General features: G+C 39.5%; 1 protein-coding gene across 1 annotated transcript; it reads right to left on the reverse strand.

Moving 5' to 3' along the window:
* Window positions 1–387: 387 nt before the first annotated feature.
* On the reverse strand, window positions 388–13,896 carry LOC129266148 (histone-lysine N-methyltransferase PRDM9-like). Its single transcript, XM_064104028.1, has 5 exons — window positions 13,808–13,896; window positions 8,100–8,385; window positions 6,155–6,810; window positions 4,455–4,701; window positions 388–3,602 (listed from the first exon to the last, which is right to left on the reverse strand). Exons 2-5 carry the CDS (start codon window positions 8,335–8,337, stop codon window positions 1,456–1,458), a joined length of 3,288 nt encoding a protein of 1,095 aa, XP_063960098.1. The 5' UTR covers window positions 8,338–8,385; window positions 13,808–13,896; the 3' UTR covers window positions 388–1,455.
* Window positions 13,897–14,364: the final 468 nt, after the last annotated feature.

Genomic DNA, 14,364 nt, shown 5'->3' on the forward strand with positions numbered 1-14,364 from the left:
AACTCTTTCTTCAACAGAAAATGATATACAATACTGCAGATAATATTAGCAATACATTCTTGTTGCCATTGTAAGATGCCAACAATACTACATACAATATGACACAAACCTTCAATTTCCAATCTGCAAAAGGGGAATTAAAGTTTTCTTTCACTTCTATTAAAGGTCAAGTCCACCCCAGAAAATTGTTGATTTGAATCGATAGAGTAAAATCAAACAAACATAATGCTGAAAATTTCATCGAAATCGGATGTAAAATAAGAAAGTTATGACATTTTTAAGTTTCGCTTATATTTCACAAAACAGTTAAATGCACAACTCAGCAATATGCAAATGAGAGAGTCGATGATGTCCATCACTCACTATTTCTTTTGTTTTTTATTGTTTGAATTATACAATATTTCAATTTTAACAGATTTGACAATAAGGACCAACTTTACTTAACCATAAACTGTTAAAATAATGGTAATTCTACATGTTCAGGGAGAAATGCAACTTTTTTTCAATTGACAAGGAGGAGAAAATAAGAATATTTCATATTTCATATAATAAAATACAAAAGAAATAGTGAGTGGGTGACGTCATCAGTCTGCCAATTTGCATACTGACTAGGATGTGCATTTAACTGTTTTGTGAAATTAAGCGAAACTTTGAAATGTCATAACTTTCTTATTTTACATCCGATTTTGATGAAGTTTTCAGTGTTTTGCTTGTTGGATTTTTCTCCTTTTTTTTCCAAATCAACTTTTTGTTGGGGTGGACTTGTCCTTTAACAAAAGGTGAAAACGTGTTCCAAACTAGATAAAGAACTAAAAAATGTAAAATTGCATTTGAATGTGCAAACAAAAGGTTTAAACTTTTTTAGTTTTGTTAATAGTTTGAATATCCTTTCTCATGATAACACCAAACACTCTGGCTCGTATTCTGAAGTCAGGTTTTACTTAGACCATGGTCTAACTCTGTGCTAAAATTATGGGAAGCCAAAAGTGTCAAAATGTTTTATTAAGTTGCATGTTTCCTATGTTTACTGTGCTCTTTCCTGATTCACTGATGGTGAAGGCAATCATCTATTTATACTTCCTAGACAATTACGAATGATTTGAGAGCCAAATGAGCTGAAATATCTTATCTCTACTGTTAGTGATTTATGTAACAATTGGCTGTCCATACTTAAACCACAACTTTAAACCTGGGTTTAAGTTAAACCCGACTTCAGAATACGGGCCTCTGAATCTAAATCGAAATTCGTCAATAAAAGCAGGATATAAAAAATTTGAAATTGAAGTGAATTGTATACATTGGAAATCACAGATCTAGGAATAAACTGAAAGTCTTTGTGATGGAGTACATCGTGAGTATTGAAACAAAGATATGATCCATTATAAAAAAATTACAGCATATCATGGGTGCAAGTACCATTATATACACGTTATATGTAATAAAGAAATCAGTCTATCAGGGATCACCTTCATTTCCAATACTCGCCTCCTCATCATCATCAAAGTCACTAGCATCACTTTCATCAGAATAATCCTCTCCTTCCATTTCTTCATCCTCCTCTTCATCCTCCATCTTTTCTTCTCTCTCATCCTCATCTATTCCACCTTCCCCATCCATCTCATCATCCCTACCATAATCATCATTTACCCCTCCCTCGAGTTCCCACCCATCATGCTTCCCCGATTCAGAACTGAGATCATCATCCAGGCTCCCATCCCTCTCCCCTCCACTGTCGGAGGCGCTGTCCTGGTCGCCTTTCGTAAGCGCAACGTCAACGTCCTCTCTGTAAGCCTCGGGGTGCTTCTCTTGCATGTGTCTCATCACAAACTTCTTCTGGGTGTAGACGTTGCCACAGATCCTACACCCGCAGGGATGGGTCAGGTGCAGGATGACGTGGTCAGTCAGGAAGTTCTTGTCGGGTGTCTGGAACCCACAGTGCGGACAGGCATCACCCTGGATTTGGAGTTCCTCGGGAGAAGTCATCTTCCGCAGCAGCCCGCCGATTTCCTTCTTTTCCGGTCCCTCGAAACCCCCTGTGAAGAGATGGATATGTTTGGATCTTTGGTGTCGACGTAAGGTGCTGTTGCGTGTGTATACATTGCCGCACTCGATGCACCCATAGGGGAATTCCTTGTGCCTGGCTATGTGCTTATTGAGAACCGACTTATGAGGTGTGTAGAAGGCACATTCCGGACAGGCATCCTTGTGCTTGGAATGGACCAGTCTTGCCTTCAAACCTAGACTCTGGTCCAAATCCCTATTATCAAGATCTTGCTCCTCGTGTTTCTCATGATGATGCCTGAGGAGCGACTTTTTAGTCGTATAAGTGTTTCCACACTTCTTGCACCCAAACGGGAAAGCGACATGCTTGTTGATGTGTTCTGTGAAGAACTCTTCATCCCTTGTCTTAAAACCACATATTTCACAAGTCTCTGCGTCGGTCAAATCAACTGGGGTACTGACCTTTCTAACAACCTTCCGTACAAGCTTGTGAGACTGTTTGTGCACTTCCAGGGATTTCCGATCGCGGCAGGAAAATCCACATTCTCCGCAACGGAGAACCTGGACAGTCATTTCTTTAAGGTATTTCATAATCCTCTGTCTCCTCTGAGGGGTCAGATAATGGATCTTTGTGGCTCCATGCTTTCGTCGTAAATGATCGTACAGTTTGCCCCTACTCATGTACACTCGGCCACATTTTTCACATCCATACGGCCTGTTTTGATGCTGCATCAAGTGCTCTCTAAGCATATGGTTCGAAATGGTTACATAGTGGCAGATCTTGCAACGGTTGGGCATGTTCTTAGTTGACTCATCACCGCTGCTTAGTAACCCCGCCCTTCCTTGGGGCGCTCTGGCTGATGTGTTCTCGCCTTGCATAAAAACATTGACAGTACGTCTAGCTCGTACATGTACTGCTCCGTGGTTCTCCCGCTGATGGCGGTACATATACGTCTTCCTTGTGTACAGGTTCCCACACTGGTCGCACATGTACCGGTGAGTCTTGTGTTTCTTTTTGTGGACCTTGAACTTATCAATATCTTTGAAAGTAAAACCGCAGATTGGACACTGAATACCATTGCCATGGTCGATGTACTCAGTCACACTGTCGTCATCGTCATCTGTCTCATTCTCTGTATCATTGTCCTTAACGTCATTGTTAGTATGGAAAGACTCATGCACCACCAAGCGGCCGTGGGTGGGGAAGTTCTTACCGCAGGTGGGACATATGAACCTCTGGGAATCACCATCATCCTGCATTTTTCTCTTTGCATTATGATTACTCTTATGTCTCTGTACATTTGTCATCGATGCCACCCCCTGAACCGACGTCTTTGGTGCTTCTCCTTCGGAATTCTTTTCCGCCACTTTGGCATCGTCCTCCTTGGTTTCTTCCTCTTCTTCCTCATCGTCTTCCTCGTCGTATTGTGGGGGTAGCTTGCACTGAGCATTGAGCAGCTTCAGCCTCTCGGCAACCTTCAAAGGCACCGACTTCTCTTCCTGTAGGCCATCATCAGGGTGGGTGACCTTGTAGTGTCTCACCATGCTCTTGGAGTTGACAGTCTTCACATTACACATGGTACAGGAGAAGCTGTCAGTGTCTAACGGAAACAAATCAAGAAAAGATGGGCAGAAGTTAATGCATTTTCAGGAACTTGGGCATGTGAAATTTCAGAACACTTCAACTTTCTTTCAAAATGAGGTCATCTTTTGTTAAAAAATTCCTAAATCTACAACTTTAGAATAAACAGGTTCTAAATGTCAAGTATATGCTTAATTTTGGTGACCTCACGTGACCTACTTAATATTGTCAATTTCACTTCTCATTTCAGATGGGGTTATCAAACTGAACAACCGGCTCCAGTAGACTTCTCTATATGTTTTTTTCCTTTCAAACACACAAATGTGATCTTCAATTGTCAATTTCACTTTTCATTTCAGATGGGGTCTATAAACAGTAGAATTCTCTATATTTTTTTCTTTCAAAGAAACAAATGTGACCTTCAACTCCAAAATCAAATATAGATCGCAAGGGAGGTTCTCTGCAAATAGCAACATTAAAAAATTTGGTGTTCAAAAAGTAAATTTAAAAAAACCAAAGGACTGTCTTTTTCCGGGAACGAAATGCGCGATCCAGTTCCCAGAAAAAGGACCCATCTATGTGCGTAAGGCACATTGGAAGTTTTTGCTTATTACGTCATAATGACATCACATTTAGGTTCGAGAATGGTACCAGAAGAAAGTTCATGACATGCTTTTACCATTTCAACAACAAAAAAAAGATTTTTTAAAAGAAAACGTTGATAAGTCCCTACTTGCGGGAAGCCGACGAAATATTCCATTCAAATGGGAGACAATTTTGTTGGCCACTTAAGACAGGTTTTCCCTACAGACAAAAGCCCGCTAAAACAGACTCGACTTTGTAATTGAAAGAAAGACCATTAATACTGTACCTTTATTATAATTGAGAGCAGAAAGGTCGTACATGAATCCACAGTTCTCTCTGTAGGTATCACTATAGAAGACCCTCAGTTCAGTACCCGGTTCAATCCTCTTGACCACGGTAAAGTAGATCCGTCCATAGACCTGACCAGCATCGAGGTTGCATTCCTCGGGGTAGCGAGCGTTGCGGACGAAGCCCATCCATTCCTTCCGCGGGGCAGGGGCCATGTAAGCAGCTACCATTCCATCCAGGCAGAGCTGATGGTAGAGGAAAGGAAATAAGAAATCATCTGGCTTAGAGGTACACAGCTATCTTGAGTTCAATAATAATCTTCTCTCCTTGCTCAAATTGGCAACTTTGATTTTGATTTTTTTTTTTCATTTTCATACTTTGAAGAAATAAAATATGGATATAACATGAGTGTAAGTTGATGAAATGAATTAACTGAAAACAGTTGCCAATTTGCAACTCTAAAACCGTTATTTTGTAGTTTTCACTACGTTGCCAACTAAAAGTGGGCATCTAATCCATTTTTTCATGGGGGCCGAGCTATTGTTGAAATAAAAAAATCAAAGTTAGAAATCTTCTGGCTTAGAAATATATATAGAGCTCTCACGAGTTCAAAATCAAATCTCAAGAGTAAAAAATCAATCCACTTTTACTGTTCAAATTGGCAACAATTATTAATCATGTGGTAAATGTGCTAGAAACAGCAGCTGGAGCTAATTTATAGTGCACCTATGAAAAAAGGGCAATTAGCTAATCTACGCTATATTAATTGAGATTTGGAATTTAGCACCCTCCTTGGTAACGTTTTTAAATCCCATTTATCATTCATGAGCACTTACTTTACATGTGAATTGGAATATTGGATATTGGAAATCTACTGGAAATTCCAGCCATTTCTCTTTTTGAGAAAGACAAAATACACAAATATTTTAGATAAAAAAATAAAGAAATAAAACCCCTTTTTATTTTACAACCTTCACGTCATAACCATTTTAAAGGGGAATCCAGCCTTGGCCATAAAATGTTGTGTTGGGAAGGAAAACAATAATTTAAACAGAATGGTGAAAGTTTGAAAGAAATCAGACAAGCAATAAGAAAGTTATAGCTGCTTTAAAATTAGATCACTAATTGTATGTAGATTTCAAATTGGCAACTGGGTAAGTAAATTATGACAAGGGGCAAAGACAACTTTCCCATAGGCCATGTACTTTATTATCAGGGATTTGTGGTTTTCTCTTAAGTACCCATTCCCCTGGGGCAGTAATCTTAATATATACCCAGGTAGTATATTGTTTTATGTCCTCATGAAAGAAAAATATAATTTGAAATACAACTTTTGGGAAAAATGACATTTTAGCCATAATATGTATTGGGAGTACATGGAAGAGTAGTCCTTGCCTTACATCACTATGACATCCCATATACGGCCAATTTGAAGTCTCCATGAATATAGTGATTACCAATATTTACAACTTTTAAAAATTCATAACTTTCTTGTTGTTTGTCCAATACTGTTCGAATATTCACCTATCAACTTGTCTGATTTTTATTTTTCTTATAAAAACAATTTTTTATTTGGGTTGGATTCCCCTTTAAAATGCCATGAAATTTACGTGATCTTGTAATGAATTGGAATTGTGACACACACTTTGGGTGATTTACCAAACTTAAAAGACAGGTTTTTATCTCTCATGCACCTACCTCCCATGCCTGTACATTATGAAGACAGTCCAAAGTCTTCACACTCCCTTTCAAAGGTCCATAGACCTGTCCTGGCTCGATGGGCTTCACGGCAATGACCCGGACATCGTTGGCATCATCGGTGAACTGATCATAGCTGAGTTCGTCTGGGGGAGGGCCTCCTTTCTTCAGTAAGGTCTGGATTAAGGAATTGGGTTTGGGGGCATACTTCTTACGCAACATCAGAGACTTTTCTTCTTCAGTAAGCTCCTTGGTAACGGATCCAGCAATGACAGCATCCTTCGGTGCCGCCGGATCCGTAGCGGTTGTCCTCTCGACGGCAGCCTCAGGGTTGTTCGGAGGCTGCAGCGAAGTACAAGTACTTGGTGAGGATGTCGATGATGCCATGTCCATGTTGCTGACCACGAGGCTGTTCTCCCGTGGTGCAGCATCCATTGCGACTGCAGACCCTATGACCAGGTTCGGTGGACACTCTTTGGGCGGTGCTGGGGGCAGGTGGTTGTTCTCTGCAGCCAAAGAGGACATCACCGCAAAGTTGGGGTGGTAGAAGTAAGGGTTGGTCGTGAGGGTTTGCTTCTTGAAGGCATCTGGACGCTGCTGATCCATTGGGTCGACGTTTCCGGGAATGACTGCCAGAGAGTCCGGTTGCTGGTAACCTGGGAAAGAGGATGGACAATGATGACTCTCATTAAAAACAGATGAACCAATGAATTATCATATTGGAGGACTAAAAAATCCCCTGAATAATCAAAATACTAATTAAACTGAACATAAAATAACATCAAGGCGGTCACAAAAACACTGGCAAACTCAATAATGAGGCGCACACAATGCTGGGCAAACTACAATGACTTTCACATCCTACCGGGTGCCCATTACACACCTGGGTGGAGAGAGGCAAAGTGTGGATAATGCCTTGCCAAAAGATGCTGTTGGTTGGCATCGGTTGGATCAAACACACAGCCCTCTGATTACAAGATGAGATTCAGAACCTCTACACCAAGACTCTTACACATTATTAGACCAGGGGGCCATTTCATAAAGCTGTTCGTAAGTTAAGAGCGACTTTAAGAACGACTGGTGAACCTTTCTAAGGCGCTAAATAATCACCAATGAACATATGGTGAACATCATTTGCCACAAGGATCACCAGTCTTTCTTAAAGTCGCTCTTAACTTACGAACAGCTTTATGAACTGCCCCAGACATGGGGGCTCAGTGGTAGAGCCTCATGAACGGGAGGTCATGGCTTTGATCCCTGGCTGTGTCATAGCAAATAATTTAATAATTTGAAGATGGGACCTTCTGCCTTCTTGTCAAGCGCTCAACGTATGAAATTGGAAAAGGTTATTATACGCAGGGCCTGCTGGAAGAACATCCTACAGCTGAGAGCGCCTACCCTGGATTAACCCTAAAAGGACTGGGCTATTTATAAGTATTTGAGATGAATCGAGGACTGGGGGGGGGGGGGGCGCCGTTCACGCGATCGCGCTGAATTTGGCACACACATCCTTTTCCACGTAAACTACAAGCCAGTACAAAAAGAAAATTCTGAAAAACAATTATTTTTTATTTATTACGAATAAAATATGCAAATTTATTCGTAAAAAACATTATTTGCATATTTAACACCCAATTTCACTTCAATTTTTTTTACCAGATGTCATTTTTAAAATCTAATTCAAAGGTTTCCACAAAGAAAAATTGCAAAAGTGATTTTTTTTTCCTTATGTATTTCTCTGTTTTTTAAATTTCTTATGTATTTCTTTGTTTTTTCACTGGAAACCATTTAGATATTCAGATTTGTGGAAACCTTTGAATTAGATTACAAACTAAATTAAACCCTAAATTAATTAAGCAGACCAATTAGAATGAAAAATAATCACCATTTTATGAATTTCATCTCCCATACACTTTGTACACAAAGTATAAAAATAAGAACTTACCACTCCTGTCATCTATCCTAGGTGGAAGCCTGGTTACCACATCTCGCTGCTGGAGCATGGGCGGTTGGGACAGCTGGTGCTGTTCAGGGTGACCTGCTGCAATCAAACTGGCCGTGTAGGCGTGGTGAAAGGACGGAGAGGGCCCGGGTGAGAAGTGATGCGTGGACGGGGGAGGATAACGGTAGTCTTGGGATATCGATGGCCTCTCATGGCTGGGATGACCTTTTGGTAGTTCCATGATGTAAACAAGCTGACCATTGAGAGCAAAAAGGTCACTTCATGGAACCTTTTAAAATGTAAACAAATTATTCATCAAGTACTTGGTACTTTTAATCACTATTCTGATAAAGGATAGACACGAAACAAAAAAAGGTGAAAATCCAGATCCATGTATAGCACTACAGACCCGGTCAACAATCTTCGACAACAGATTACACTGGACTTTAAAGGACAAGTCCACCGAACAAAAAGTTGATTTGAATAACAAGGCAAAAGCGATTTTGTGTCTCGCCTACTTATGAAAATAACCAGAAATATCGTGATTTGCGAGGGCACGCAACAAAATTGTATCGAAAATTCATTGTGAAATGACTGGGATGAAATAACACTTGTCATTTTATAAGAGCCTTGCACGTAAACTTTAATGTTGACCTGAAAATGACCTTTGACCTTACCATGTGACCTCCGACTGCAGCATAACATGCAGGTTGCCTAAGTACATCTACCATCCAAGTTTGGTTGAAAAGTGACTTACAGTTGCGGAGTTAGGTGTCATAAGAGTCTTGCATGTAAAATTTAACGTTGACCTGAAAATGACCTTTGACCTGACCTTTGACCTTACCATGTGACCTCCGACTGCAGCATAACATGCAGGTCCCCCAAGTCCATCTACCAACCAAGTTTGGTTGAAAAGTGACTTACGGTTGCGGAGTTAGGTGTCATAAGAGAGTCTTGCGTGTAAACTTTAACGTTGACCTGAAAATGACCTTTGACCTTACCATGTGACCTCCGACTGCAGCATAACATGCAAGTCCATCTACCATCCAAGTTTGGTTGAAAAGAGACTTACGGTTGTGGAGTTATGTGACATTAGGTTTGTGACGGACGGACGACATTTGGATCCCTAAGTCTCGCCTTCACCTCTGGTGGGCGAGACAAAAAGAGAAAAATCGAACAAGCACCACACTAAAAATTTCATCAAAATCGGATGTCAAATAAAAGTTATGACTTTTTTAAGTTTCGTTTAATTTCACAAAATAGTGATATGCACATCCCGGTCGGTATGCAAATAAGGGAACTGATGACATCACTCACTCACATTTTATTATGTGAAATATGAAATATTTTAATTTTCTCCTCACTGTCCTGTGAAACAAAGTTTTATTTCACCCTGAACATGTGGAATTACCATTGTTTAACATTTTATGGTTCAGTCAAGTTGGTCCTTATTGTCAAATCTGCAAAAAATGAAATATTGTATAATTCAAACAATAGAAAACAAGAGATAGTGACTGAGGGACATCAACGATTCTCTCATTTGCATGTGACAAAATTGTGCATACAACTATTTTGTGAAAAATAAGCGAAACTTTACAATGCCATAACTTTTTTTATTTTACATCAGATTTTATTGAAATCTTTAGCATTATGCTTGCCTGATTTTTCTCCATAGATTCAAATCAACATTTTTCTGAGGTGGACTTGACCTTTAATGCACTCCGAGCCAGAACAAAAGGTCTAGTGAATCCATTGTTCTGGCTTGGTCACTCAATTGTCCTGGCCCTAATAGTAGAGCCGAGTGCCATTAAAGAGAAATTCCAGTAGTTGCAGTAAACACTGATTTCATGAGAAAGTCTGTAAAACCAGGCTTAATTGTCAGTATATCATCGAGGATCTAGATCTGGTACAGTTACATAAACTGAACTTTGTGAAATCTTGAAATCTACGCTGAATAATGTTCAGACTGAACTTCCCCAACACAGATAAGCGCACGTGGGACAGTGTATAATTATTGTTTTGAGCGTCGGGCCCGACGCTCTACCCGAATCCTGTGCTTATTTGCTGATTTCTCAGCAATTACACAATTTCTTCCAGAATCCTTTGGCACATGCGTTTTAGTTATACAAACAGACACTTTGGTGGTCATTTCATTGGATTCTGTACGAACTCATTTTGATATCGTCACCAAAACTAGCATTTACATTTAAAGTCAAAGATTGCCGACTGCCACTATTTCATGGAAGTTTGAAGATCTAGACTGCTGTACATGTACAATAACAAGAACACCTACCAATATGATGTACCAATGAAAAAAATAAGGACCATCTTCATTAGCGCTTAGAGATGTCGTTCCGATGTATTAAGCGCTATATAAATGCGGATTATTATTATAATCACATCTTTTTAATCAGAGTTCACAGTGCGTCACAGAGCACTCATTTACTCTAATTCCACTCCAAAATACACGTACATAAAGGTTGATGCAAAATGGACATAATTCAAAAGATTTTGCATCACTGTAACATCAGTGTCACTGTTGACACTTCGATCATACTATCCACGGTTAACATAAGAAAACTAGCTCGAGATGACATGAAAATCAGCCCATCTGGAAGGAAGTTTTTTTCCTATTTTTCTATCTTATTTTTAGGTTAAATGAAAAATGAGACACAATATCACTTCAGCTATCCACCACCACCAATCATTTACCGTCTGCTAATTTTCATATTTTTTTTACTGATTAATAAAAAAAAAGAAACATCTGTGAGACAATCACCAATAATAAATATTGGAGACGTGCTTTGCAATAGGATATAACTAAATACTTGCATCGGCCGATAAATATCATGGATCTTACCTCGATGCTAAATCCTGCTTTAACTGGTCTAGCGTGCGGAATATTTTAGCATCGAGGTGAGATTCATATTTATCAGCCGATGCAACTTGCTCATGATGTCGTCGCCCGGCCCTCTATACGCGTCTTGTAGCTTGGCTAGATGGCAAGATGGCGACAATAACATCTGTGACATGAGTAAACGCTCCTCTACTTTTAATATCTCATTTATTTTAACATGTATTTTTCAAAAAGACAATTTAATTTTTTGGGCCAAAGGGTTAAAATGTTAGATCTACTATCTACAGTGTCAGTCAGTAGAGGCGCACGGCCAATATTGGAGACTGTCTCCAATGTGGGAGATTATCTCCAATATCAGAGACTTTTGTATTATTGTAAAGAATTTGGGTATCCAATTTCAGAGACAGTCTCCAGTTTTGGAGACCAATTTCCTTTGTTTACATTTTCTGCAAAAGGATTACCTTGGCGGCAAATAAAAATGTGATAAGCAGATTCCTCATGAAAAATTACCCCTTTTCACCGTCTACTTTTGTTTTGATAAGGATTTTTGTTGTCAATCACACACAAAACAAATGGGCTTCTGACCTCAGTGAGACAAAATTTTGGGTGGAAAAAATCATGCTTTTGTTGGTGTTGTCTCTTGTCCTTTTGCAAAGCAAGTCTCCAATGTGGGAGATTGTCTCCCCTATTGGAGTCTCCCATATTGGCCGTGCGCCTCTACTGTCAAGTGTCAGTAGCATATTTACCATTAGACAGGAATAACCGTCGTTACTGGGGATTTATTCAACAATTTCTGACATTTTACTGTAATCCCCATTTACCGACGGTAGGGTGTACGTGTGGGCTCGCATGTGTTCTCATTCCCTCCCTTTTGTCAATTCACAGTCCAAAGTTTGATGTAATTTTACACATCGAATTTACAATCTAAGGATGTATAAACAACAAACATTTAAAACTTCATGTTTTAACATTTAAATACTTTAAACGATATAGATGAAAAAGGCATGAAAAATATACTTTACCGATGTTTAATTGGGTTGAACACGATAAAAATGGTCAAGATGGCAGCCAAACTATAAAATATTTACAAACGAACGTCAACAATCACGAATGTGATATCGATATTGCTTTCGATATTATACGATCTGCTCCATATGCGAGCGAAACCGAAGATAAACGATACTAGTTATACTAGTACTAGTACTAGTTATAATCGCGATATATCGATTCGAGACATTAAGTTAATACGATAATGACGTCATTCAAGATGGCAACTTGCAAGAAAAACCGTCAGGTCAGGTGAAAATGTCTTAGATGACAGATTTCTCAATCATCCAGAGGATTTTTTTCAATAACTCCGGCCCAAGGTATGCAATTACTTAAGTTATTTATATTTACCTGATAATGGAAACCATGAAACTTTCAATTTTGCTTAAAAAACAGTTTTAAATCGCGATCTATAAAACGCTAGTTCACTATACGTTGGCTGTAGGTACGGGGCCCCATCCCCTTCAGTCTATGTATGGTGAGTGGAGCCAACGTAGTTCAGCGGAACAACCAAAATACAGAGACTGAAGCTTTTGGTCTAATTTACCATTAACATAAGTTTGGGTTTGGCCTTTTGGGCACTCACACGTATTGCGAGGTTAGTATTAGTATACTAACCTCGCACCACGAACCGCGTTTGGCAGTGGATTTCTAACTAGTGGGTCGCGCGTGCTGGGATCTCACTTCTTGGGTCCACATAGACCAAAAGCTTCGGTCTATGTTATGTTGGTTGTTCAGCTGAACTCCGTTGGCTTCACTCACCAAATACAGAGACCGAAGTTCTAGCGCGATCTGTACAGGGGACTCAATGGCCATATGTTTATGTACTTAAGATCGGATAAAACGGGGAAGTGAATTTGCGCGACAGCCGAGGTAGGTCACTGTTTTTGTTCCTTTTAACTTGATTTTTCTCCGTTTTTTGGCAATTAATGCCAAGAGGGAATATTAATTTGCATTTTGGTTGCGTTAATTTTCAAGATCTTTATTCATTAAAGACAAAAATTGAAGAGCCCCGACGGGGGGATTTTGCATTGCAAGTCCCCTAATGGTGGCTGCACGCTAGCGAGCCGTCTGTGTACGAGGAGAAAAAAAAAAAAAATGTTAAAAAACTCCTCGAAACAGACGGCTGCCAGCTGTCTAGGGTCCACAACACACGACTTCTAATGACTATGGCTTGAATTTTCTGTGCGCGGCATCATGTAATGAACCCTGGCCTTGGCCTTGGGTGCTTTTGGGCTCAAAACCTTTTAAGAAAATGTGTTTAATTGAGGAACTTTAATTGTGGGGAAAATGGCGGTGCATGCGCGTACGAAAATAGTAAAAAGTGGCATGCCGTCCCTATCCTGGCTCCAACTTTCATGATTAAGTCCATGGCATGCATGGCTGCACGTGCCTAACGTGGTCGTGGTCAGACAGTAGAATGACTTTAAATTATATCGAAGTTAACAGTTAGAAGCCTCCTGGCTAGGCACTGATAGATGATCTAGCGTAGTCTTGAACTAACAATCAGTATGCTCTGGCCCCGGATTTAGCCAAGGCACGACACGAATACATTCATCACGACAACGTGACACACCCCATTCAAATCGCGTGCATAAGAAATCGCACGCGCCGGTATGGTTGTTTGGCCAAGAGTGCCGTAGCATGAGCGGCAAAATAGACACGGTCCGGTTACTTAACCCAGGGTAATAAACGCTTTCCTGAAATTCAACATCCCTCAAAATAAGTTCATGATCTCGCGAAGCCAATATTTTGCTAACGGGTCTAGATGTAGACAATAATAATGTTTTTTTATGTTTTAACTTACAATTTCCATCACGAAAAGACACCCCAAAAGTTGAAAAAGCTGCAAATAAAATAACGCCTGGACGAACGAAGAGGGCGTCAACAATTTCTGGAGAATTATCATTAAAATATTGCAGTACAGTAAGTGCGTCCAGAAAAAACAAAACTCAAACAAACTGATAATTATGATTTATCATAAATTATATGGGTACTCCGGACTGAAAATATTTATATCTAAATAAAAAGAAAAAAATTCACAAAGCAAAGTGCTGAAATTTTCATAAAAATCTGATCGTATAACATAAAAAACAAAGTTATTGAATAAATTGAGCCGAGAATATTGTGAAAAATAAGTGCACATTGTCATGAGTACTAATTAGGTGGGCTGATGAAGTCCCTTTTCTTATGTTATTACATGAAATCGTATTTTCATGCATCTGTCAATAGTATGTCTCTCATAATAAAATAAACTGCAGCAATAATGCACTAAATTCTTGTCCACTAGTTTTAAGTTAGTGATAATTGAATAAACCTATATACCTCAAGTGGGGATATATGGCATCATCCCGGGCATCATCG

Source organism: Lytechinus pictus, chromosome 8, assembly GCF_037042905.1.
Source record: "Lytechinus pictus isolate F3 Inbred chromosome 8, Lp3.0, whole genome shotgun sequence".
Classification (NCBI taxonomy): Eukaryota; Metazoa; Echinodermata; class Echinoidea; order Temnopleuroida; family Toxopneustidae; genus Lytechinus; species Lytechinus pictus.

What these genes read in the sequence shown, in the direction of transcription:
- LOC129266148 (XM_064104028.1), bottom strand. Translation starts at nt 8,337, where the DNA reads ATGGAACTACCAAAAGGTCATCCCAGCCATGAGAGGCCATCGATATCC. An exon ending in TAGGATAGATGACAGGAGTG is followed by an intron (nt 6,811 to 8,099) that starts GTAAGTTCTTAT and finishes CCTCTTTCCCAG; the next exon opens with GTTACCAGCAACCGGACTCT. An exon ending in ATAATGTACAGGCATGGGAG is followed by an intron (nt 4,702 to 6,154) that starts GTAGGTGCATGA and finishes CTCTACCATCAG; the next exon opens with CTCTGCCTGGATGGAATGGT.